At 37.8% G+C, this 26,106-nt stretch overlaps 3 protein-coding genes and 1 long non-coding RNA gene across 7 annotated transcripts; 2 read left to right on the top strand and 2 right to left on the bottom strand.

The window, feature by feature from the left end:
• Positions 1–3,105: 3,105 nt before the first annotated feature.
• LOC115436508 (deleted in malignant brain tumors 1 protein-like) lies at positions 3,106–8,530 on the bottom strand. The gene is made up of 9 exons (XM_030159367.1): positions 8,440–8,530; positions 8,001–8,036; positions 7,601–7,915; positions 7,144–7,458; positions 6,606–6,920; positions 5,801–5,986; positions 4,743–5,060; positions 4,111–4,193; positions 3,106–4,019 (listed from the first exon to the last, which is right to left on the bottom strand). Exons 1-9 carry the CDS (start codon positions 8,528–8,530, stop codon positions 3,978–3,980), a joined length of 1,701 nt encoding a protein of 566 aa, XP_030015227.1. The 3' UTR covers positions 3,106–3,977.
• Positions 8,531–11,929: 3,399 nt separating this feature from the next.
• On the top strand, positions 11,930–17,114 carry LOC115434539 (deleted in malignant brain tumors 1 protein-like). The gene is made up of 9 exons (XM_030156527.1): positions 11,930–11,991; positions 12,396–12,431; positions 12,517–12,831; positions 12,974–13,288; positions 13,512–13,826; positions 14,037–14,351; positions 14,955–15,272; positions 15,961–16,043; positions 16,135–17,114. Exons 1-9 carry the CDS (start codon positions 11,949–11,951, stop codon positions 16,174–16,176), a joined length of 1,782 nt encoding a protein of 593 aa, XP_030012387.1. The 5' UTR covers positions 11,930–11,948; the 3' UTR covers positions 16,177–17,114.
• On the bottom strand, positions 13,625–18,437 carry LOC115435039 (uncharacterized). The gene is made up of 5 exons (XR_003937636.1): positions 17,718–18,437; positions 17,199–17,324; positions 16,914–16,989; positions 16,132–16,224; positions 13,625–13,728 (listed from the first exon to the last, which is right to left on the bottom strand). It is a non-coding gene; the product is annotated as an uncharacterized LOC115435039 (long non-coding RNA).
• Positions 18,438–19,972: 1,535 nt separating this feature from the next.
• On the top strand, positions 19,973–25,555 carry LOC115434545 (deleted in malignant brain tumors 1 protein-like). 4 transcript variants are annotated; one of them, XM_030156565.1, is made up of 10 exons: positions 19,973–20,025; positions 20,427–20,462; positions 20,548–20,862; positions 21,005–21,319; positions 21,541–21,609; positions 21,766–21,855; positions 22,482–22,793; positions 23,400–23,717; positions 24,400–24,482; positions 24,574–25,555. In XM_030156565.1, the coding sequence occupies exons 1-10, from the start codon at positions 19,983–19,985 to the stop codon at positions 24,613–24,615; spliced, it is 1,623 nt and encodes a 540-aa protein (XP_030012425.1). In that variant the 5' UTR covers positions 19,973–19,982; the 3' UTR covers positions 24,616–25,555. The 4 variants fall into 4 exon arrangements, with proteins under 4 accessions (XP_030012425.1, XP_030012414.1, XP_030012403.1 ...); XM_030156554.1 differs by having other exon boundaries at positions 21,541–21,855; positions 22,482–22,667; XM_030156543.1 differs by having other exon boundaries at positions 21,541–21,855.
• The last annotated feature ends 551 nt before the right edge of the window (positions 25,556–26,106 follow it).

Raw genomic sequence — 26,106 nt, 5'->3', positions numbered from 1 at the left:
ATGGGGGCCTGTGGTCCCTCCCATCGCAAATACGATACCGTAAATGCAGCAGTGGAGGCGCACGGGGATTACGCAGCCGCTTTACGCACGGCAGGCTCACCATGTGACAGCATGTGAAATAGATGTGTGGAAAGCTCAAACGTGCAACAAATATATTTTTTTATTTACGCATGGAGACATGAAGGCTCTTATATCGGCTTCCACATGATGCCAGACTGAAACTCCTGCAGGACCAAATGACAAAGTGAGAGTTCAAAGGATGCGTCTGTGCACCAGTGCAGAGGGAAACACTGTCCGCAGTCTACACTAGTGCAGAGCCGGGGTGTGGCTGTTGCTGAGGGAAGATGAAGGAGGCAGGGGTGGTGGTGGTGGTGGTGGTGGGGGGTGCAATGTGGACGTGATGCCAACGGGGGAGAGAATCTAAGAGGGAGGGGTATCAGGAAGAAGCATGTAGAGGAGTAGACGGATCAGTGCGTTCCAGTGGCCCAGAGGTGAGGTGTGGTGAGGATGCTGTCTGGATGATGAGTGTGGACAACAGAAGGGAGTCAGGCAGACATACACGGACCCACAGGGGATGGATGGGGATGGGACTTTAAGGGTTTGCTCTGTGAATTCGCCAAATGAATGTAAAATGGTTAGAACACATGGCAGTTCTCGTCACTCCCTCTGCATTCCTGGATCACATTCAACAGTCGGGTTTGGTTGTCTCTTGGAATCACCCTGATGCCGGTTCAGCTGATAGTCTAAAGTAGGTTTTTTTTTTTTTTTTTTTTTTTAAGATATGCAGTTGCTGCCACCTACTGATAGAAATGGTGAAATGCAGACAGGGATGCTTCCAGTCACAGGCCAACACACTGATGATCCAAAGCACATGATAGCAGCTCTGAAGTCTTCCACTTAGTTACAGAATAGATTGAAAAGTGCTGCTATATGGAAGAAAATGTGTGCCATCAGATACTGAATAGTTGTATTTCACAAGAATTGTTTTGGAATAGTTGTATTTTGGAATTAGGATTTTTTTTTATTGTTGATTTTTTTTTTAATAGTTGTATTTTGTAATTTGATTTTGTTTATAGTTGAATATAAAAAATTCAAATTACGAAATATAGCCATTAAAACAAACAAAAAAAAATCTTGCGAAATACAACTATGCAATATCTGATGGCACAGATTTACTTTGATACTGCTACTAGTTTTTAAATTACTGAGATGATTAAACCAGTGGTTCTCAAAGTTTTTACAGTGGAATACCCCCTGAAATATACTTTTTTTAGTCAAGTACCCCCAACTCTCACTTCAGCATTTTATACTGAAAAAGAATTAGGCAAAATTTGTCCTTGTGCCAAAGGTGTCTGTTTATATTTTCAAAACTTGGTAAACAAACAACATACATTTAACTGTAATATATATTAAAAAAAAAAAAAAAAAAATTAAGTAAATGTGTGCAAAATATAAACTGAAAAGTGTCCTCTTTCATTGATAAGAAAAATACATTGGTCATTAATTAATAAATGAACCTTTCGTCAACAAAAAATAATGACTTAGCTACTCAAATAACCTGGTTTTGAATAATATAAAATAGAAATGTCCTTAAAATGTTACCAAAGCCGAAACATGATTGACAAATAAACTACGAAACTAATGTATTGTGTTTTATATTTCAGCAAAAATTCTCAATTCTCTACTTATGTTGTATTCAGTACATAATGACTTATTTAATGTATTTTTCCAAAAAAAAAAATTCAAGTACCCCCTGGGCTTCTTCCAAGTACCCCTGGGGGTACGTGTACCCCACATTGGGAACCCCTGTTTTAGACTAAGAGTGTGTTAATGATATGTTGAAGAAGTGTGGGAAGAGCAGGACTCATTAGATCCAGACTAAACATGGAGAAGCAGCATGAAGTGTTCTGCTGAAAACAACTGGAACATACTGCCATTAGATCTCTTCTATGACTTACACTCTATTCTCATCAAACTTACTGCTGCATATTTTTTTATTTCAGTGTAGATAAAAAAAAAATACACTCTTGCCTCTGTACTCTCCGCTAGTTAGATTTTTAATATTTTGAGCTTTTGTTTAAGCACTATATTTTTATGTTCTATGGATGTTCCTTGTATTTATGTCATGCACACCGAATGGTCTTTATCAAATGAGCTACACATAAAACCTTTCCTTGCCTTGAGAGATTTTTCACAAATTTGATACAGGTTACTTGTTTTCCTGCAGCGCCATTCACAAACAGTGAGGAAGTATCTGACAGTAACCTTCCTATAGATGTAGACATTTAAAATTATTACTATAGTATATGCAAATACAACACTTCAAACCATGTTCTCTGAAGGTCCCTGTCTGATCATTGCATGCTTACACCTGCCATTATGTCAGCTTTTCCTTTCCTTTCCTGCCCTGTTCTCATGTGCAGGCTACCCAGGCCTCTCATCTGGTCTCTGTGAGGGTTCTTCAGTCCCCAGGCTCAGCCATTTCTGTTAGAGGACACTTTGTGTTACAGCAGTGATATCCAAACCATTTCAATCAATCAATCAATCACCATAGAGCTACTTTTTGTGATTTTTGTAGTTATTGACAATAACCAAGACACATTTTTGAAGGCTCGACACATAAAAATGGAAAACACTGGCAAATAAGCATCTATTAAATATTCTGAAGCATTTATCATATTTCCAACATGGGCACTAAACGTATATAGGCGGGCACTAAATGTATATAGGCGTGCACTGACTTGCACACATTGAAATCAGAACTCTTAGAGCCTTTGAGTTGTGTTCAAAGAGTCCACCTGCTTCATGTGTGTCCTGTTGCACTGGTGGAAACAGTCAGTAGTAGATTTGTATGAATGATTCTTTCAAAACTCAGCGTCTTGAACAAATCTCTACAATATATTCTTGTATTTGCTGTTATTATCATTTGTGTGTGTTGGTCATTTTGCAGCTCATGTGCATCACGAGAAATGTGTTTTTGAGAGTGAGAATGTGAGTAGAGTGCATACACCCACTAGTCCGTTCATCCACCCATCCATCCATGATATATTGGTGTGTGAGCAAAGACAATTAAGTTTGTACAATGAATATCAATGAAATTCTCAGAAAATGTTCATAGTTTTACTGAATTCATATACTTTATGTCATTTACAAAATTCCATTGTATTGAAGTACAAATATCAAAGATAAAAACAAAGCTGCATCTTTCAAAAATACATGTCCATTTACTCAGGTATTAACTGTACATCAATGTATTCAACAGCAGTAACTGGTGACCAAGAACAAAAAAACAGAAAAAAAAAAGTGAAGATACATTTGACAGCTTTCAATAAAAGTTAAGGTGAGTCAGGTGAGTTTCTATATTTAATAAAGAATGCTAATTGTAAAGTCTTTTATTGTCATTGTCAAGTATGTACAGACTAAAACTAGCAAAAAATTCCAGATTCAGTCAGGTTGTGAATCATTATTTAAAGGTTACAAATTTTACATATTTTACACTTTTGTCCATTTGTAGATTTTAAAGGTAACTCATGAAATGGTTTAAGTTGCTGATAGTAAACTAAGCAAACATAAGATCAGACATTTTGGCAGCATCAACCTGTCAAACAGTGAACCTTAAATCAATTTATTAAAACCTACTTATGAATCATTCATTAATCCTCTCTTATAGTAACATTTTTACTGCAACAACTTTCAAATCATCAGTGTCATGAACTTTGTATTTACTTATGAGATGTGCTGAAAAAGTGACAGAATGAGGTGATGATTGGACATGATTAAAAAAAAACACTTTCTTACTTTTCATTATTAAGGTCTGCACAATATTATGTTAATTCCACTTCATATTTATTTGAACACCTAAACCTAGTCTCGTGTCAGTGCAGAGTTAACGTCCATTTTGTGTGTTCACCATCATCTCCGCCTACATCTCCTGCACTCTCTCTTCCCTGGATTCATTCTTCTGAAGCCGTTCCTCCTCAGGCTCTAGACACCCGAAGTGACATCTGTCGTTTTTTGGCCTGGTGAGACATGACAGCACACAGATATATTGAAACAAATCATTACATGACTTTAGATTAGAGCAGGTCCACACTCAGACCAGTCCAGTACCTTAAAGTAGAAATAAAGGCCACAGATCTCCAGCACCAGAAACAGCGGCAGGGTCACATGTCTGATGAAAAAAGCTGTTGGAACTGCAAAAAACATCCACAGTAGGAGTGAACAAAGTGAGCTAATGTTGCAGTCAAGACCAAGGCAGAATGAGACCAAAACAAGTACAGATTCACATCATTTTCAATTATTACACATTGATGTGACATAACCAGTTCATTTTCTCTCCATCCCACTGAAATAACAGCTATTTTAAGGAGATTAAACCTATAAAGTGATATGTGTGTATTCTTTTTTTTCTTACCAGTGTGGACGTAAGAGTACAACTATGAGAAAAGTTTGTGTTTTTTCAAATCACAGTTTTAATGTTAACAAATAAATGAGACGATACAAAGTCAGTTTAGTGACATTCCTCCAGCTGTGGTCTTGACCAGTGTTAGAATCTGTAATGCACTTTGTTTCAGCTCAGCTGTATTTTTACAGAGACTGTAAAGATAACACTCAACTGAACCGTTTGAGGAGTTTATCATTCTGATGTCCTCTGATCTCATTCCCATTCCTTCTATTTCCTCACATTCCAGCTGCCTGTCTAACCAAAGCCACTGTCACAACGTTCCCATGTAACGACTTACATTTAATGATGATACTAATGGTTGCTGTCTCTGTGGAGTTGGAGTCCTTGGTTGTCACTTTATGCACACAGGTGTAGTTGTTCTGGTGTTCGTACAGAGCTACAGGGAAGATGAAGGAGGCCGAGTTGTTGTCTTTAAGGTCAGGGTTGATGATGGTGGAGTCAGAGAGCATCAGAGAGAAACGGCCTTGAGAAGAGTTGGCCTTAATAGAGCAGGTGATGACGAAGCTGTAACCTCTGATGACTTCTGCACCTTCAGGACCCCACGTGAGCCCTTCATTAGGAGACGTGACAGAAATGCTGGGTTCCTGCAGACTCACTGGTTCAACATGAGACAAATAAGTTTTGTAAGTAAGAACACAGTTGAGATTCAGATGCATTTAACCCCCTAATGCTGACTGTCAGGCATTAACAGGACAGTCAGAGTGAAAGAAAGAGTGTTGAAGTTCAATGCTTCTATCATTAGAATTACATTCACAAGGATGTTTCTATCCTTTCATTTGCATTTAATACAAAGCAATAGTTAACTGGGATCCAAGTGACTAATAAAAAAACCAGAAAACTACAAAGTTTGACTTGAAATGTGTTTTTGAAACTGATAGTGGAACAAATGTTATTGTAAAACACATGAGAAATGTTGGCAGTAGCAGAGTAGGGACTGAAGGTCCGTGTCTTTCTAAGTGAGACCGACCGTGTCATACAAAAAAAAAAAAAAAAGTCTCATCTGAGATTGAATAAGTGACGCTGACACTTTGACTCCAGATAACTTCACCAGCAGGGTTAACAGAAAAGCTGAATATTGGTGAGATTTAAATGTGAATTAAATGTTAATGAACAGTGTTGTTTCATTCAGCTGCTTCAATTGTCATTCAGTTCATTATTTAACTATTACAGTACTACTAAAAAAATAGAACATGATGTTCATCATACCTGAACAGACCACACCAGCGTCCTCATTATGTACACATTTGTGTTTCCAGTGTCTTGTGTTTGAACACTTAAATAGAGTCTCCTCCTCTCCTCTACAATCCGCATCATCGAGCCAGACTGGACCAGTACCTTGACCAAAGTGGGCTGAACCAGGGGCACTCAGAGCTGTCCCACAGCCCAGCTGTCTGCAGACCACCTGAGCATCATTCAGGTCCCATCTGTCATCACAGACTGTTCCCCAGGCACCATTCAGATAAACTTCAACTCTTCCAGAACACCGAGTAGAACCAGACCCTGCCAGTCTGACTTGATAACCTTAAACATAGAAAACAAGGAAATAACTGATGTGGACTTTTCTGTGAGCAGGTGTACAAAGACTGACAGGAATCATCTGTTGGAAGGAGCTTGTGAGAACAGAGAATACTCAGTACAGGAGATGGACCAATCTGGTTCTGCCTGCATTTCCCATCATACAAACCTTCTATAGAACAAATATCAGAACTCTTTCAAGATACAGAATGGACTGAGGGTGTTTCTCCATAATCAGTTTAAAGTAGTTTAAACCAGTTATACTACAAACATAAGGAAAACATGAATGACATATGAATGCATATTCCTAAAGGAGACAGAGGTAGATAGTTTAGACACAATATGTTTATAAACCTTTGGATGTAGACTTAGTGTGTACAGATCCAGGTAAAGGACAGAGTACAAGACAAAGTGCATATGATCTGTACCCTGACCTCTGAACTAAGATTGGTAAAACTATGGGTTTAGGTAACCATAGACACAAACAATGATATGAACCTTTTAAACAGTAACTCATATTACAATAAAAAACCCATTTAAAGCAACGTTAACTGGATGACAGAATTATTAAATTGATAAAAAGGTTTGGAAAAGCAAACAATGTCTGAACAAAAAGTCTTCTTACCTGAACAAACCACACCGAAATCTTTACCATATTCACAGTCATGTGTTTCAGATTTGTGGTGAGGACACTCAGTTAAAGAACTCTCCTTTCCTGAACAGCGCACATCATCCAGCCAGACTGGACCAGTACCTTCACCAAACTGGCCTGCAGCAGACACTGCCTGAGCCGTCTCACAGCCCATCTGTCTGCAAACCACTTGTGCATCAGAAAAGCCCCAGTACAGATTACAAACTCTTCCCCAGGTACCGTTGTAGTAGACCTCAACTCTTCCAGAACACTGAGTAGAACCAGGCCCAACCAGTTTAATCTGAACATCTAGACACAGAGAACACATAGTCAGTAAAAGCTGAAAGTCTGAAATAGTTTCCATCTAAACAAAACAAGCAGACAACTGTAGCTGCAAATAAACAGAGAAATGGGTGAACATGATGATGACATTGGACTGCAATAAAACACAGATACATTAAAAGCAACTGGATGTGAGAGCTGTTCCATAGTTTTAGATGAGCTCAAAATACTTGAATAAAACTCTTCTTACCTTCACAGACCACACCAACATCCTTATCATGTCCACAGTGACGTCTCCCTAATCCTCCATGTTCACACTGAACTAAATACTGCTCATGTCCTGAACAGCGCACATCAGTGAGCCAGACTGGACCAGAACCTTGACCAAAGTGGGCTGATGGATGGGCACTCAGTGCCGACCCACAGCCCAGCTGTCTGCAGACCACCTGAGCATCATTCAAGTCCCAGTCGTCATCACAGACTGTTCCCCAGGTACCGTTTTGAGACACTTGAACTCTTCCAGAACACTGAGTAGAACCAGACCCTGCCAGTCTAATGTCAGAGCCTGGGCACAGAAAACACATAATCAGTGAAACAAAACAAGGAAATGAGAAAACACACATTTAAAGTCACACTATCTCAATGTTGGAACTGAAAAAAATTAAGTTTAGAACAGCTCAAAATACTGTAACCAAAAGTCATCTTACCTGAGCAGGCCACACTAACATCCTCAGTATGACTACAGTCGTGATTCCCAAATCCTTTGTGCTGACAATCAGTTAATGAACTCTCATTTCCTAAACAGGACACATCGTCCAGCCAGATTTGACCAGTACCTTCACCAAACCTTGGTGTAAAAGGGACAATGTCTCTTGTGTCACAGCCCAACTGTCTGCAAACCACCTGAGTATCATTGAAGTCCCAGTCGTCATCACAGACTGTTCCCCAAACACCGTTGTGATAAACTTCAACTCTTCCAGAACAGCGAGTAGAACCAGATCCAACCAATCTGATCTGAACACCTATGAGGAACAACATTCACTAAACATTTCCAGCATTCACACTCACTGTATTTAACTGAAGCTTATCCCAGTATAATGAACTGACCTTCAGCTGATAAAGATGAGGTGAAGAGGACAGAGACTAGAACAGACAATCAAAACGACATGACTTATTAACAACAAAAATAGATTTATATGATTTAGGTCAAACTGTCTTTCCAAGACTGATGGAAGGAATTCAAGATGAACTGCTGTGAATTTTTGTGGAGTTGATAAAATACACTCTAAGTGAATTCATTTTCCTAATACCAGCGGTGAAATGTGATTCAGTATATTTACTGTAGAAAAACAATTAAACAAATCTGATATAACTGTGTGGAAGTAGTTCCATTTTATGCTATTTTACTCCTCGAATGGATTACATTTCAAAGGGAAATATTTTTACAACACTTCATTTATTTGACACTTTGTCAGTTTCAACTTTTATAATAAAAATGATAAACTACACTGAGCATTCCAAATGAAATGTTGAAAATCTATCTCACCTATGGTCACATAGTGAAGGCTTCTCGGTTGTATGTTTTTCATGGCTGAGACGACAGCTCCTCTGAACCAAGAGTCAATGATACCACACATATCTGTACTGCATCTAAAATCCAGTGTAGGAAAAAAAAGTGAAAAAAAGAAGCTTGTCTTCCGCAGGCACTTCCTGTCTCTCTTGTCTTTTCTCTCTGAAAATACAAAACACAAAAACATGTTTTGTTAGAATGCAGTAGGTTCAACATAGAGCACTTGAACAACACATTTAAATTCTGTCAGAATTACAAAAATCAAACCTTTACCATCCACTGCATCACCAGTGACCCATTTTAGTTCAGACTGTGTTTCAGTCAAACATTAAATACACAAATTAGAGGATATTCTGTATTAAATGAAGCCTGATAACTTGTGTAATGGAGTTCTCTTTAAGCTTTAACCTTAAAACTGTAACTTAGGGGCAGAGTGGGGGTTAGAGTTATAGGGTTAAAGCAGAGGTGTCAAACTCATTTAGGTCCAGTGGGTCAGAGCAGTAAAATAATAACAAAATAGCCTATAAATAATGACAACTCCAAATTCTTCTACTTGTTTTAGTGCAAAAAAGTAAAATTAAATGATGAAATGTTTGAAATGCTGTATGTTGGAGCACCAAAGACAATTTTATTATTTTAAAAATATATATTTATTATAACTCAACTTTACAGGTTAACATTAATCTACTTGCTGTTATATTTGGACAGTACATCACCTTACTGAACTGAACTTGTTACTGATTAGTAACCATTTAATTTTTGCTTTAATTACACAGTAAAGACAATTTAGTATGTCTTACAAATAGAGTATGTTAGTGACCAGAATAAAATTAACTTGCAACAAACTGATGTCACCAATGAAAAAGGGTTCAGATTTTCAGGGGTTTGGGGTCAGACTTCTTCATTTTAAACCAACCCCCTTTAGAACCATGTTTAGTTTATAGTTTATAGTTTAGTTAATATACATATGTATATTTATGCTAATGGCAGGTGAAACCTTAAGCTTTTTGTTCTAATTTAAAATGATATGCATTCATTAAGGCATTATGTTATTTTCCTTGTGTGAACTAAACTGCTGATCACTAAAAATCTTATGATTCAAAATACATGATAAATGTCTTGCATGCGCTGCAGAGATAGCACTTCAAGATGTTTATTCCACTGCGGGTTTTGTAATTTTTATATCTGATTAGTGAATGATAGGGAAAGCTGAAAAGCTTATCTTTGCATACACTGAAATTCTTATGTGCATGCTAGCATTCTAATCAGTGGCCGACAGCCCAAAAGCACAAAAATAATTTTATTTTATTAGTGTATAATCACTGGTCAACTTCAGGTAATTATACAGTAATGAAATCAGCTGATAAAATTTGGGCTGCCCCTGACTCCATTTGTTCAAAGTAAATTTGGCTGTTCAATAAATGTTTCAAAAAACCCACCGGACCATCCATTGGGATGAGTTTCAGTGATGATTTTAACCATTTTAATATAGTCAAATATAAAAAAGGTTACATATCTGTGAGCATTTAATGAACACAGCTGCAAATGATGTATGCAACTTTGTGGTTATTAGTATTGATTGGTGAAGTGTAGATGTAACTCTTCTTGATTAGTATGGAAATCTGAACCATCTAAAAAGTGTTTTCATGTAGTAATTAAACTGAACCCTTCATAACATTTACCAAACTGAAATTCTGTGCATTGTCCAAAGTAAATCAATCCCTGTCAAATCATCTCTTTTATTCTCAATGCTGCGTTTCTGCACACCTCTGTTCGAGATCCATCTCTCTTCTTCTAATTCCACAGCTTTTCTTTTTTTTTTTTATATCATAAATAACAGTATTCAAACAAATAAAGTTCTTAGTCCTGTGTTTGATTAGTGCTGCTGACAGAGTGGTGGAAGCATAAAATATGTATGAATTTAATATGTTTTTACTCAGTCCCCTGGTTACACTTCAATAACCTCCTAAAACATCTCAATAAGTTCTTTTAAAAGGTAATTAAACACTGCCATAGTGTGACTGTACTTGCAAATCTTCACAGTTTCAGTCTGTTGTATCCAGTGATCTTTGACATTATACTATGAGAAGAGTTGGTTTAAAGCCTGACCTGAGCTCATCTCAGATGGTCCAAAAGACAGTCAAACGTGCTGTGGTCAGACAAATTCATGTTTCAGGAAAAACAGATATGGGGTTCTATGACCACTTCCAGGACTGTCCATATCCATAAGTCGGTGTGCATCAGTGTCCACATGGCTGACCTGCAGATGTGTAAAGGTCCCATCCACGTGAAAGCTTATAGTAGGATATTTAAGAGACATATGCTGCCATCAAGTCAAGTTTCCCTGAAATCAGTGGTTATTTCAGCAGGACAACACCAGGCCTCAGTGTGTACCAGCTCCAACAACACTATAAATGGGTACATTCTAACTGGTTTAAAGTAATAAATGATAAATAAATGATAATGTTGATTGTCGAAGAATGTGTGCACAAATGAGCCAATTCAATTTTTTAAAACAGTGAGTTAAGCACATAGAAGATTACCGTCTGTATTTAGAGGTGTGTTCTCAAAGCCTTTAACCCAGGGGAGTCAAACATGAGGCCCATGGGCCAAAGCCAGCCCACCAAAGGTTCCAATCTGGTCTGCAGGTGGAATTTGTGAAATGCAGAAATTACACTTAAGACATTAACAGTCAAGGGAGTCAAACTCATTTTAATTCCACACTCCAATATTATAACAATATTATTTATGCCTGTTACTGAATGTTTTGTTTATTTGTAGATCCACTGTGATCTGTAAGTTTTAATACACATGTGTAAATGATAAAGTGAGGCATAATATGGTTGAATTGTACTTATTTTTGCAACAAATTTCAGGTTTTTCAGGTTATTCACATGTTTTCTGAAATGATAGTTTAGTAAATATAAACAAGTCATACTTTAATTTTACTTTTTTGGTCGTAAAACAAGTAGAAGAATTTGGAGTTGTCATTATTTATAGGCTATTTTGTTATTATTTTACTGCTCTGACCCACTGGAACTAAAATGAGTTTGACACCTCTGCTTTAACCCTATAACTCTTTCTCTAAGTTACAGTTTTAAGGTTAAAGCTTAAAGAGAAGTCCATTATACAAGTTATCAGGCTTCATTTAATACAGAATATCCTCTAATTTGTGTATTTAATGTTTGACTGAAACACAGTCTGAACTAAAATGGGTCACTGGTGATGCAGTGGATGGTAAAGGTCTGATTTTTGTAATTCTGACAGAATTTAAATGTGTTGTTCAAGTGCTCTATGTTAAACCTACTGCATTCTAACAAAACATGTTTTGGTGTTTTGTATTTTCAGAGAGAAAGGACTACACAGAGAGAAAGGAAGTGCCCGCAGAAGACGAGCTTTTTTTTCCCACTACACTGGTTTTTAGATGCAGTACAGATATGTGTGGTATCACTGACTCTTGGTTCAGAGGAGCTGTCGTCTCAGCCATGGAAAACATACAACCGAGAAGCCTTCACTATGTGACCATAGGTGAGATAGATTTTCAACATTTCATTTGGAATGCTCAGTGTAGTTTATCATTTTTATTATAAAAGTGGAAACTAACAAAGTGTCAAATAAATGAAGTGCTGTAAAAAATATTTCCCTTTGAAATGTAATCCATTAGAGGAGTAAAACAACATAAAATGGAACTACTTCCACACAGTTATATCAGATTTGTTTAAGTCTTTTTCTGCAGTAAATACACGGAATCCCATTTCACCACTGGTATAAGGAAAATGAATTCACTTATAGTGTATTTTATCAACTCCACAAAAATGCACAGCGATTCATCTTGAATTCCTTCCCTCAGTCTTGGAAAGACAGTTTGACCTAAATCATATAAATCCGTTTTTGTTGTTAATAAGTCATGTCGTTTTGATTGTCTGTTCTAGTCTCTGTCCTCTTCACCTCATCTTTATCAGCTGAAGGTCAGTTCATTATACTGGGATAAGCTTCAGTTAAATACAGTGAGTGTGAATGCTGGAAATGTTTAGTGAATGTTGTTCCTCATAGGTGTTCAGATCAGATTGGTTGGATCTACTTCTACTCGCTGTTCTGGAAGAGTTGAAGTTTATCACAACGGTTCCTGGGGAACAGTCTGTGATGACGACTGGGACTTCAATGATACTAAGGTGGTTTGCAGACAGTTGGACTGTAACACAAGAGACATTGTCCCTTTAACACGGAGCTTTGGTGAAGGTACTGGTCAAATCTGGCTGGATGATGTGTCCTGTTTAGGAAATGAGAGTTCATTAACTGATTGTCAGCACAAAGGATTTGGGAATCACGACTGTAGACATACTGAGGATGTTAGTGTGGCCTGTTTAGGTAAGATGACTTTTGGTTACAGTATTTTGAGCTGTTCTAAATTTTATTTTATTCAGTTCTAAAACTGAGTCAGTGTGACTTTAAATGTGTGTTTTCTCATTTCCTTGTTTTGTTTCACTGATTATGTGTTTTCTGTGCCCAGGCTCTGACATTAGACTGGCAGGGTCTGGTTCTACTCAGTGTTCTGGAAGAGTTGAAGTTTATCAAAACGGTGCCTGGGGAACAGTCTGTGATGACGACTGGGGCTTGAATGATGCTCAGGTGGTCTGCAGACAGCTGGGCTGTGGGTCGGCACCGAGTGCCCATCCATCAGCCCACTTTGGTCAAGGTTCTGGTCCAGTCTGGCTCACTGATGTGCGCTGTTCAGGACATGAGCAGTATTTAGGTCAGTGTGAACATGGAGGATTAGGGAGACGTCACTGTGGACATGATAAGGATGTTGGTGTGGTCTGTGAAGGTAAGAAGAGTTTTATTCAAGTATTTTGAGCTCATCTAAAACTATGGAACAGCTCTCACATCCAGTTGCTTTTAATGTATCTGTGTTTTATTGCAGTCCAATGTCATCATCATGTTCACCCATTTCTCTGTTTATTTGCGGCTACAGTTGTCTGCTTGTTTTGTTTAGATGGAAACTATTTCAGACTTTCAGCTTTTACTGACTATGTGTTCTCTGTGTCTAGATGTTCAGATTAAACTGGTTGGGCCTGGTTCTACTCAGTGTTCTGGAAGAGTTGAGGTCTACTACAACGGTACCTGGGGAAGAGTTTGCAGCCGGAACTGGAACACTCCTCATGCACAAGTGGTTTGCAGACAGATGGGCTGTGAGACGGCTCAGGCAGTGTCTGTTGCAGGCCAGTTTGGTGAAGGTACTGGTCCAGTCTGGCTGGATGATGTGCTCTGTTCAGGGAAGGAGAGTTCTTTAACTCAGTGTCTTCACCACAAATCTGAAACACGTGACTGTGAATATGGTAAAGATGTTGGTGTGGTTTGTTCAGGTAAGAAGACTTTTTGCTCAGACATTGTTAGCTTTTATAAACCTTTTTATTCATTTAATAATTTTTTCTACAGAACCAGATTGGTCCATCTCCTGTACTGAGTATTCTCTGTTCTCACAAGCTCCTTCCAACAGATGATTCCTGTCAGTCTTTGTACACCTGCTCACAGAAAAGTCCACATCAGTTTTTTCCTTGTTTTCTATATTTGAGGTTATCAAGTCAGACTGGCAGGGTCTGGTTTTACTCGGTGTTCTGGAAGAGTTGAAGTTTATCTGAATGGTGCCTGGGGAACAGTGTGTGATGATGACTGGGACCTGAATGATGCTCAGGTGGTTTGCAGACAGCTGGGCTGTGGGACAGCTCTGAGTGCCCCTGGTTCAGCCCACTTTGGTCAAGGCACTGGTTTAATCTGGTTCAATGATGTGGCCTGTACAGGAGATGAGGAGACTCTATTTAAATGTTCAAACCGAAGACTTTGGAATCACAAATGTGCACATGATGAGGACGCTGGTGTGGTCTGTTCAGGTATGATGAACATCATATTCTATTTTTTTAATAGTACTGTAATAGTTAAATAATGAACTGAATGACAATTGAAGCAGCTGAATGAAACAACACTGTTCATTAACATTTAATTCACATTTAAATCTCACCAATATTCAGTGACACTGTTAACCCTTCTGGTGAAGTTATCTGGAGTCAAAGCGTCAGCATCACATATTCAATCTCAGATGAGACTTGTTTTTTGGTATAACACCTTCGGTCTTGCTTAGAAAGACACAGACCTCCAGTCCCTTCTCTGCTACTGCCAACATTTCTAATGTGTTTGACAATAACAACTGTTCCACTATCAGCTTCAGAAACACAATTCAAGTCAAACTTTGTAGTTTTCTGGTTTTTATCAGTTACTTGGATCCCAGTTAACTGTTGCTTTGTATTAAATGCAAATGAAAGGATAGAAACATCCTTGTGAATGTAATTCTTACGATAGAGGCATCAAACTTCAACACTCTTTCTTTCACTCTGACTGTCCTGTTAATGCCTGACAGTCAGCATTAGGGGATTAAATGCATCTGAATCTCAACTCTGTTCCTAATTACAAAACTTATTTGTCTCATGTTGAACCAGTGAGTCTGCAGGAACCCAGCATTTCTGTCACGTCTCCTAATGAAGGGCTCACGTGGGATCCTGAAGGTGCAGAAGTCATCAGAGGTTACAGCTTCGTCATCACCTGCTCTATTAAGGCCAACTCTTCTCAAGGCCGTTTCTCTCTGATGCTCTCTGACTCCACCATCATCAACCCTGACCTTAAAGACAACAACTCGGCCTCCTTCATCTTCCCTGTAGCTCTGTACGAACACCAGAACAACTACACCTGTGTGCATAAAGTGACAACCAAGGACTCCAACTCCACAGAGACAGCAACCATTAGTATCATCATTAAATGTAAGTCGTTACATGGGAACGTTGTGACAGTGGCTTTGGTTAGACAGGCAGCTGGAATGTGAGGAAATACCAATCAATCAAAGTTTATTTATATAGCACCAAATCATAACAAAACTTATCTCATGACACTTTACATATAGAGCTGATCGAAACCAGACTCTTAAGTCAGTTTACAGAAACTCAACAGAATCCTCCAGAATAGAAGGAAAGAGATTGGGAATGAGATCAGAGGACATCAGAATTATTAACTCCTCAAACGGTTCAGTTGAGTGTTGTCTTTACAGTCTCTGTAAAAATACAGCTGAGCTGAAACAAAGTGCATTACAGATTCTAACACTGGTCAAGACCACAGCTGGAGGAATGTCACTAAACTGACTTTGTATCATCTCATTTATTTGTTGACATTAAAACTGTGATTTGAAAAAACACAAACTTTTCTCATAGTTGTACCCTTATGTCCACACTGGTAAGACAAAAAAAGAATACACACATACCGCTTTATAGGTTTAATCTCCTTAAAATGGCTGTTATTTCAGTGGGATGGAGAGAAAATGAACTGGTTATGTCACATCAATGTGTAATAATTGAAAATGATGTGAATCTGTACTTGTTTTGGTCTCATTCTGCCTTGGTCTTGACTGCAACATTAGCTCACTTTGTTCACTCCTACTGTGGATGTTTTTTGCAGTTCCAACAGCTTTTGTCATCAGACATGTGACCGTGCCGCTGATTCTGGTGCTGGAGTTCTGCGGCCTTTATTTCTACTTTAAGGTACTGGACTGGTCTGAGTGTGGACCTGCTCTAATGTAAAGTCATGTAATAATTTGTCTAAATATATCTGTGTGCTGTCATGTCTCACCAGGCCAAAAAACGACAGATGTCACTTCGGGTGTCTAGAGCCTGAGGAGGAGAAATGAATCCGGGGAGCAGAGTTGGACCTCCAGACCCCTGTCTTGGAAAAAACAATCCAAGTCAGTCACCAGAATAAAATGTTGTAAATTCCCTCAACCACAGATATTGTTAATATAATTCATCAGTGAAGGATCTGGTCCTCAAGAGTGCAGGAGATGTAGGCGGGGTGGATGGTGAACACACAAATAGACTTTGACTCCGCACTGACATGAGACTGGGTTCAGGAGTTGAAATTGAAATAACATAATATTGAGCAGACTTTAATAATGAAAAATGTTTTTTTTTTAAATCATCTTCAATTACCACCTCATTTTGTTGCTTTTTCAGGACAGTTCATAAGTACATACAAAATTAATGAAACTTTGATGATTTGAAAGTTGTTGCAGTAAAAATGTTACTATTAGAGAGGATTAATGAATGATTCATAAGTAGGTTTGAATAAATTGATTTAAGGTTCACTGTTTGACAGGTTGATGCTGCCAAAATGTCTGATCTTATATTTGCTTAGTTTACTTTATCTTGTGTCTGTATCAGTCACCAACTGAAACCATTTTACTCATGAGTTACTTTTAAAACCTACAAATGGACAAAATTGTAAAACATGTAAAACATGTAAAATACGTCACCTTTAAATAATGCTTCACAAATTGACTAAATGTTGACTTCATTGCTGGTTTTAGTCTGTACATAGTTGACAATGACAACAGTAAAGAAACTCACCTGACTCACCTTATTCTTTATGGAAAGCTGTCAAACGTATCTTTTCAACTTCTTGTTTATTTCTGTACTTGGTCACCAGTTACTGCTGTTGAATACATTATTGTACAGATATTATTTGGGTAAATGGACATGTAGTTTTTGAAAGATATAGCTTTGTTTTCATCTTTGATATTTGTACTTCAATATGATGTAAATAATACAAAATATATGAACGCATTAAAACCTATGAAACATTTAAAGTTTGTGAGAATGTCATTGATATCTGTTGTACAAAACTTAAATGTCTTTTCTCACCTGCACCAATTTCGAATGGATGGATGGATGGATGGATGGATGGATGGGCAGACAGACAGGTGGGTGGATACACTCTACGTAGGTTCTCACTCTCAAAAACAAATTTCTCTTTGTGATACACATGAGCTGTAAAATGACCAACATGCACAAATGATAATATCAGCAAATACAGGAATTTGGCAGAGATTTGTTCAAAACATTGAGCCTTAGTGAATCCATCGTACAAATCTACCATTGACTGTTTCCACCAGTGCAACAGGACACACATGAAGCAGGTGGACTCTCTGAACACAACTCAAAGGCTCTAAGAGTTCTGATTTCAATGTGTGCAAGTCAGTGTACGCCTATAAATGTTTTGTGCCCATGTTGGAAATATGATAAATGCTTCAGAATATTTATACTATAATATTTAAACATGTTTATTTGCCAGTGTTTTCCATTTTTCTGTGTCAAGAACCTTCAAAAATGCCTTAGTGATTGTGAATAACTACAAAAACTACAAAAAAGTAGACCTCTCACAGAAATGGCTGAGCCTGGGGACTGAAGAACCATCAGAGAGACCAGACAAGACCATCTGAGACCATTTGAGACCAGATGAGACCAGATGAGACCAGGTGAGAGGCGTCAGTAACCTGCACATGAGAACGGGGAGGGAAAGGTAAGGACACACTGATACAAAAGACTGGAGTAAACATTCAACTGAGCTTCAGAGAACATGTTTATTTCTTTCTTTGTCTTTATTCTACAACCTGCTTGTGTTTTTTGCAGCAGTAGGATTTGTATTTGCACATAGTATTAATTCTGAATGTCTACATCTATAGGAAGGTTCCTGTCAGATACTGCTCCACTGAGTGGAAATGGGGCTGCAGGAGAACAAGTAACCTGTATCAAATAAGTGAAAAATGTTGACATTTTGTGCATTATCCAAACTAAATTAATCTGTCAAATCATCTATTTTACATATTTTCAAAGCTGCGTTTGTGCACACCCCTGTTCTAGAGCCAAGCCATTCCCAGTCTTCATTATGCAGAGCTTTTTTTTTTCTTTCTAAAATCTAAATATCAAATAAGTTCATTTTATTGTAAATAACAGTATTCAAACAAGTAATGTTCTTACTCCTGTGTTTGATTAGTGCTGCTGACAGAGTGGTGGAAGTATAAAATATGTCAGTGGTTTGTGAAAGATAAGACTAATTCCTGTCATCTGCTGATTTTTTTGATTGGGTGTAACTATGTATTTGTGAGAGATGTTGTCACTGCAGAGAGAATCAGATAAGTAAAATCACACTGGGACCACATTTCACAAACCCTGAGCCTGTTCTGAGCCTCGTACATTGATAATGAAGCTCAAACATATGTGATACAGTGTTTTTAATGACTGAATTTAATATGTTTTACTCAGTCCCCAGGTTACACTTCAATAACCTCCTAGAACATCTCAATAAGTTCCTTTAAAAGGTAATTAAACACTGTCATAGTGTGACAGTACATGCAGATCTTCACAGTTTCAGTCCGTTGTATCCAGTGATCTTTGACATTATACTATGAGAAGAGTTGGTTTAAAGCATAGCTCATTAGATCATTTAGCATCTGAGCATTTCTAAGAATATTTAAGAGACATATGCTGCCATTAGGTCAAGTTTCCCTGAAATCAGTGGTTATTTCAGCAGGACAACACCAGGCCTCAGTGTGTACCAGTTCCAACAACACTATAAATGGATGCATTCTAGCTGGTTTAAAGTAATAAATGATAGTGTTGATTGGAGAAAAAATGTGTGCACACAAATGCAAATTAACTTTTTAAAAAGTGAGTTAAGCACATAGAAGATTACCGTCTGTATTTAGAGGTGTGTTCTCAAAGCCTTTAACCCAGGGGTGTCAAACATGAGGCCCATGGGCCAAAACCAGCCCACCAAAGGGTCCAATCTGGCCTGCAGGTGGAATTTGTGAAATGCAAAAATTACACTTAAGACATTAACAGTCAAGGGAGTCAAACTCATTTTAATTCCACACTCCAATATTATAACAATATTATTTATGCCTGTTACTGAATGTTTTGTTTATTTGTAGATCCACTGTGATCTGTAAGTTTTAATACACATGCGTAAATGATAACCTGAGGCATAATATTGTTAAAAATTGCACTTATTTTCTTGATAAATTTCAGGTTTTCAGTTTATTCACATGTTTTGTGAAAGGATAGTTTAGTAAATATAAACACTTCATACTTTAATTTTACTTTTTTGTCGTAAAACAAGTAGAAGAATTTGGAGTTGTCATTATTTATAGGCTATTTTGTTATTATTTTACTGCTCTGACCCACTGGAACTAAGATGAGTTTGACACCTCTGCTTTAACCCTATAACTCTAACCCCCACTCTGCCCCTAAGTTATAGTTTTAAGGTTAAAGCTTAAAGAGAACTCCATTATACAAGTTATCAGGCTTCATTTAATACAGAATATTCTCTAATTTGTGTATTTAATGTTTGACTGAAACACAGTCTGAACTAAAATGGGTCACTGGTGATGCAGTGGATGGTAAAGGTCTGATTTTTGTAATTCTGACAGAATTTAAATGTGTTGTTCAAGTGCTCTATGTTAAACCTACTGCATTCTAACAAAACATGTTTTGGTGTTTTGTATTTTCAGAGAGAAAGGACTACACAGAGAGAAAGGAAGTGCCCGCAGAAGACAAGCTTTTTTTTTCACTACACTGGATTTTAGATGCAGTACAGATATGTGTGGTATCACTGACTCTTGGTTCAGAGGAGCTGTCGTCTCAGCCATGGAAAACATACAACTGAGAAGTCTTCACTATGTGACCATAGGTGAGATAGATTTTCAACATTTCATTTGGAATGCTCAGTGTAGTTTATCATTTTTGTTATAAAAGTGGAAACTAACAAAGTGTCAAATAAATGAAGTGTTGTAAAAATATTTCCCTTTAAAATTTATTCCATTAGAGGAGTAAAATAGCATAAAATGGAACTACTTCCACACAGTTATATCAGATTTGTTTAAGTCTTTTTCTGCAGTAAATATACTGAATCACATTTCACCACTGGTATAAGGAAAATGAATTCACTTATAGTGTATTTTATCACTCTACAAAATGCACATTGGTTCATCTTGAATTCCTTCCCTCAGTCTTGGAAAGACAGTTTGACCTAAATCATATAAATCTGTTTTTGTTGTTAATAAGTCATGTCGTTTTGATTGTCTGTTCTAGTCTCTGTCCTCTTCACCTCATCTTTATCAGCTGAAGGTCAGTTCATTATACTGGGATAAGCTTCAGTTAAATACAGTGAGTATGAATGCTGGAAATGTTTAGTGAATGTTGTTCCTCATAGGTGTTCAGATCAGATTGGTTGGATCTGGTTCTACTCGCTGTTCTGGAAGAGTTGAAGTTTATCACAACGGTTCCTGGGGAACAGTCTGTGATGACGACTGGGACTTCAATGATACTCAGGTACTTTGCAGACAGTTGGGCTGTGACACAAGAGACATTGTCCCTTTTACACGGCGCTTTGGTGAAGGTATTGGTCAAATCTGGCTGGATGATGTGTCCTGTTTAGGAAATGAGAGTTCATTAACTGATTGCCAGCATGAAGGATTTCGGAATCATGACTGTGACCACAATGAGGATGTTGGTGTGGCCTGTTCAGGTAAGATGACTTTTGGTTACAGTATTTTGAGCTGTTCTAAACTTTATTTTTTTCAATTCCAACATTGAGTCAGTGTGACTTTAAATGTGTGTTTTCTCATTTCCTTGTTTTGTTTCACTGATTATGTGTTTTCTGTGCCCAGGCTCTGACATTAGACTGGCAGGGTCTGGTTCTACTCAGTGTTCTGGAAGAGTTGAAGTTTATCAAAACGGTACCTGGGGAACAGTCTGTGATGACGACTGGGACTTGAATGATGCTCAGGTGGTCTGCAGACAGCTGGGCTGTGGGTCGGCACTGAGTGCCCATCCATCAGCCCACTTTGGTCAAGGTTCTGGTCCAGTCTGGCTCACTGATGTGCGCTGTTCAGGACATGAGCAGTATTTAGTTCAGTGTGAACATGGAGGATTAAGGAGACCTCACTGTGGACATGATAAGGATGTTGGTGTGGTCTGTGAAGGTAAGAAGAGTTTTATTCAAGTATTTTGAGCTCATCTAAAACTATGGAACAGCTCTCACATCCAGTTGCTTTTAATGTATGTGTTTTATTGCAGTCCAATGTCATCATCATGTTCACCCATTTCTCTGTTTATTTGCAGCTACAGTTGTCTGCTTGTTTTGTTTAGATGGAAACTATTTCAGACTTCCAGCTTTTACTGACTATGTGTTCTCTGTGTCTAGATGTTCAGATGAAACTACTTGGGCCTGGTTCTACTCAGTGTTCTGGAAGAGTTGAGGTCTACGACAATGGTACGTGGAGAAGAGTTTGCAGTCAGCAGTGGGACACTCCTCATGCACAAGTGGTTTGCAGACAGATGGGCTGTGAGACGGCTCAGGCAGTGTCTGTTGTAGGCCAGTTTGGTGAAGGTACTGGCCCAGTCTGGCTGGATGATTTGTTCTGTTCAGGAAAGGAGAGTTCTTTAACTGAGTGTCTTCACCACAAATCTGATAGACGTGACTGTGGATATAGTAAAGATGTCGGTGTGGTTTGTTCAGGTAAGAAGACTTTTTTTCAGACATTGTTTGCTTTTCTAAAACCTTTAATTAATTTAATAATTCTGTCATCCAGTTAACGTTGCTTTAAATGTGTTTTTTATTGTAATATGAGTTACTGTTTAAAAGAGCTGTAGGTTCATATGATTGTTTGTGTCTTTGGTTACCTAAACCCATAGTTTTACCAATCTTAGTTCAGAGGTCAGGGTACAGATCATATGCACTTTGTCTTGTACTCTGTCCTTTACCTGGATCTGTACACACTAAGTCTACATCCCAAGGTTTATAAACATATTGTGTCTAAACTATCTACCTCTGTCTCCTTTAGGAATATGCATTCATATGTCATTCATGTTTTCCTTATGTTTGTAGTATAACTGGTTTAAACTACTTTAAACTGATTATGGAGAAACACCCTCAGTCCATTCTGTATCTTGAAAGAGTTCTGATATTTGTTCCATAGAAGGTTTGTATGATGGGAAGTGCAGGCAGAACCAGATTGGTCCATCTCCTGTACTGAGTATTCTCTGTTCTCACAAGCTCCTTCCAACAGATGATTCCTGTCAGTCTTTGTACACCTGCTCACAGAAAAGTCCACATCAGTTATTTCCTTGTTTTCTATATTTGAGGTTATCAAGTCAGACTGGCAGGGTCTGGTTCTACTCGGTGTTCTGGAAGAGTTGAAGTTTATCTGAATGGTGCCTGGGGAACAGTCTGTGATGACAGATGGGACCTGAATGATGCTCAGGTGGTCTGCAGACAGCTGGGCTGTGGGACAGCTCTGAGTGCCCCTGGTTCAGCCCACTTTGGTCAAGGTACTGGTCCAGTCTGGCTCGCTGATGTGGCCTGTACAGGAGAGGAGGAGACTCTATTTAAGTGTTCAAACTCAAATTGGAAATACAAATGTGCACATAATGAGGACGCTGGTGTGGTCTGTTCAGGTATGATGAACATCATGTTCTATTTTTTTAATAGTACTGTAATAGTTAAATAATGAACTGAATGACAATTGAAGCAGCTGAATGAAACAACACTGTTCATTAACATTTAATTCACATTTAAATCTCACCAATATTCAGCAGCTCTGTTAACCCTGCTGGTGAAGTTATCTGGAGTCAAAGTGTCAGCGTCACTTATTCGATTTCAGATGAGACTTTTTTTTTTTTTTTTGTATAACACTTTTGGTCTCGCTTAGAAACGCACAGACCTTCAGTCCCTACTCTGCTACTGCCAACATTTCTAATGTGTTTGACAACAACAATTGCTATCAGCTTCAAAAACACATTTCAAGTCAAACTTTGTAGTTTTCTGGTTTTTTTATTAGTCACTTGGATCTCAGTTAACTATTACTTTGTATTAAATGCAAATGAAAGGATAGAAACATCCTTGTGAATGTAATTCTAATGATAGAAGCACTGAACTTAAGCACTTTTTCTTTCACTCTGACTGTCCTGTTAATGCCTGACAGTCAGCATTAGGGGATTAAATGCATCTGAATCTCAACTCTGTTCCTAATTACAAAACTTATTTGTCTCATGTTGAACCAGTGAGTCTGCAGGAACCCAGCATTTCTGTCACGTCTCCTAATGAAGGGCTCACGTGGGGTCCTGAAGGTGCAGAAGTCATCAGAGGTTACAGCTTCGTCATCACCTGCTCTATTAAGGCCAACTCTTCTCAAGGCCGTTTCTCTCTGATGCTCTCTGACTCCACCATCATCAACCCTGACCTTAAAGACAACAACTCGGCCTCCTTCATCTTCCCTGTAGCTCTGTACGAACACCAGAACAACTACACCTGTGTGCATAAAGTGACAACCAAGGACTCCAACTCCACAGAGACAGCAACCATTAGTATCATCATTAAATGTAAGTCGTTACATGGGAACGTTGTGACAGTGGCTTTGGTTAGACAGGCAGCTGGAATGTGAGGAAATACCAATCAATCAAAGTTTATTTATACAGCACAGAATCATAACAAAACTTATCTCATGACACTTTACATATAGAGCTGATCGAAACCAGACTCTTAAGTCAGTTTACAGAAACTCAACAGAATCCTCCAGAATAGAAGGAAAGAGATTGGGAATGAGATCAGAGGACATCAGAATTATTAACTCCTCAAACGGTTCAGTTGAGTGTTGTCTTTACAGTCTCTGTAAAAATACAGCTGAGCTGAGACAAAGTGCATTACAGATTCTAACACTGGTCAAGACCACAGCTGGAGGAATGTCACTAAACTGACTTTGTATCGTCTCATTTATTTGTTGACATTAAAACTGTGATTTGAAAAAACACAAACTTTTCTCATAGTTGTACCCTTATGTCCACACTGGTAAGACAAAAAAAGAATACACACATACCGCTTTATAGGTTTAATCTCCTTAAAATAGCTGTTATTTCAGTGGGATGGAGAGAAAATGAACTGGTTATGTCACATCAATGTGTAATAATTGAAAATGATGTGAATCTGTTTTGGTCTCATTCTGCCTTGGTCTTGACTGCAACATTAGCTCACTTTGTTCACTCCTACTGTGGATGTTTTTTGCAGTTCCAACAGCTTTTGTCATCAGACATGTGACCGTGCCGCTGATTCTGGTGCTGGAGTTCTGCGGCCTTTATTTCTACTTTAAGGTACTGGACTGGTCTGAGTGTGGACCTGCTCTAATGTAAAGTCATGTAATAATTTGTCTAAATATATCTGTGTGCTGTCATGTCTCACCAGGCCAAAAAACGACAGATGTCACTTCGGGTGTCTAGAGCCTGAGGAGGAGAAATGAATCCGGGGAGCAGAGTTGGACCTCCAGACCCCTGTCTTGGAAAAAACAATCCAAGTCAGTCACCAGAATAAAATGTTGTAAATTCCGTCAACCACAGATATTGTTAATATAATTCATCAGTGAAGGATCTGGTCCTCAAGAGTGCAGGAGATGTAGGCGGGGTGGATGGTGAACACACAAATAGACTTTGATTCTGCACTGACATGAGACTGGGTTCAGGAGTTAAAGTTGAATTAACATAATATTGAGCAGACTTTAATAATGAAAAATGGGTTTATTTTATTCATCTTCAATTACCACCTCATTTTGTTGCTTTCTCAGGACAATTCAGAAGTAAATACAAAGTTAATGAAACTTTGATGATTTGAAAGTTGTTGGAGTAAAAATGTTACTATTAGAGAGGATTAATGAATGATTCATAAGTAGGTTTGAATAAATTGATTTAAAGTTCACTGTTTGACAGGTTGATGCTGCCAAAATGTCTGATCTTATATTTGCTTAGTTTACTTTATCTTGTGTCTGTATCAGTCACCAACTGAAACCATTTTACTCATGAGTTACTTTTAAAACTTACAAATGGACAAAATTGTAAAACATGTAAAATATGTAAAATACATCACCTTTAAATAATGCTTCACAAATTGACTGAATATTGACTTCATTGCTGGTTTTAGTCTGTACATAGTTGATAATGATAACAATAAAGAAACTCATTTGACTCACCTTATTCTTTATGGAAAGCTGTCAAATGTATCTTTTCAACTTCTTGTTTATTTTTGTACTTGGTCACCAGTTACTGCTGTTGACTACATGATTGTACAGATATTTGGGTAAATGGACATGTAGTTTTTGAAAGATGTAGCTTTGTTTTCATCTTTGATATTTGTACTTCAATATGATGTAAATAATGCAAAATATATGAATGCATTAAAACCTATGAAACATTTATAGTTTGTGAGAATTTCATTAATATCCATTGTACAAAACTTAACCCTTTCATGCATAGGTCACTCCAGTGGACAGTTCTTCTCCAGTTGTTCTCTTGTATATTAATGGGTTTTGATGTTTTAGTTCCATATCAGCCAACACAGTGAACACTTACGCACCATCCCATACACTGACATTCAGACCATTACTGTAACTGTACTGTTCTTGATAAACCTGATCTGCAGTAACATGTTTGAGTGTAAATCAATTATTTATTAGACAAGAAGGGTTTTTTTGCATATTATCTCCATGAAGTGAGTAATTACTAGCATTAGAATATGTTAAAATGTGAGAAGACATCAGATTAGCAGCATTAAAAATGTTTTTATTTCATCGTTTTCATCTCACTTTCTGATATTGGGTTTTAAACATGTTTCGTTACTTCAAAAATTAAATGCATGGATATTTTTGTCACTCCATAGAAAAAAAAAATTGATTGCATTGTTTTATTCATGCCTAAGGAGGAATAAAAACACTGAAGAAAAAAATCT

This window comes from Sphaeramia orbicularis, chromosome 2, assembly GCF_902148855.1.
Source record: "Sphaeramia orbicularis chromosome 2, fSphaOr1.1, whole genome shotgun sequence".
NCBI classification, from domain to species: Eukaryota; Metazoa; Chordata; class Actinopteri; order Kurtiformes; family Apogonidae; genus Sphaeramia; species Sphaeramia orbicularis.
This window is presented reverse-complemented; position numbering and strand designations above follow the sequence as displayed.

Bases quoted from the DNA above. Each gene is read 5' to 3' on its own strand.
- LOC115434539 (XM_030156527.1), top strand. From the start codon at position 11,949: ATGGAAAACATACAACCGAGAAGCCTTCACTATGTGACCATAG. The intron at 14,352-14,954 runs GTATGATGAACA...ATGTTGAACCAG, and splicing joins CGCTGGTGTGGTCTGTTCAG to TGAGTCTGCAGGAACCCAGC. The intron at 16,044-16,134 runs GTACTGGACTGG...ATGTCTCACCAG, and splicing joins GCCTTTATTTCTACTTTAAG to GCCAAAAAACGACAGATGTC.
- LOC115436508 (XM_030159367.1), bottom strand. From the start codon at position 8,530: ATGTGTGGTATCATTGACTCTTGGTTCAGAGGAGCTGTCGTCTCAGCC. The intron at 7,916-8,000 runs GTCAGTTCATTA...TGTTCCTCATAG, and splicing joins CTCATCTTTATCAGCTGAAG to GTGTTCAGATCAGATTGGTT. The intron at 5,987-6,605 runs GTAAGAAGACTT...TCTATGTTTAAG, and splicing joins TTTCGGTGTGGTTTGTTCAG to GTTATCAAGTCAGACTGGCA.
- LOC115434545 (XM_030156543.1), top strand. From the start codon at position 19,983: ATGGAAAACATACAACTGAGAAGTCTTCACTATGTGACCATAG. The intron at 20,026-20,426 runs GTGAGATAGATT...TGTCTGTTCTAG, and splicing joins TCTTCACTATGTGACCATAG to TCTCTGTCCTCTTCACCTCA. The intron at 20,463-20,547 runs GTCAGTTCATTA...TGTTCCTCATAG, and splicing joins CTCATCTTTATCAGCTGAAG to GTGTTCAGATCAGATTGGTT.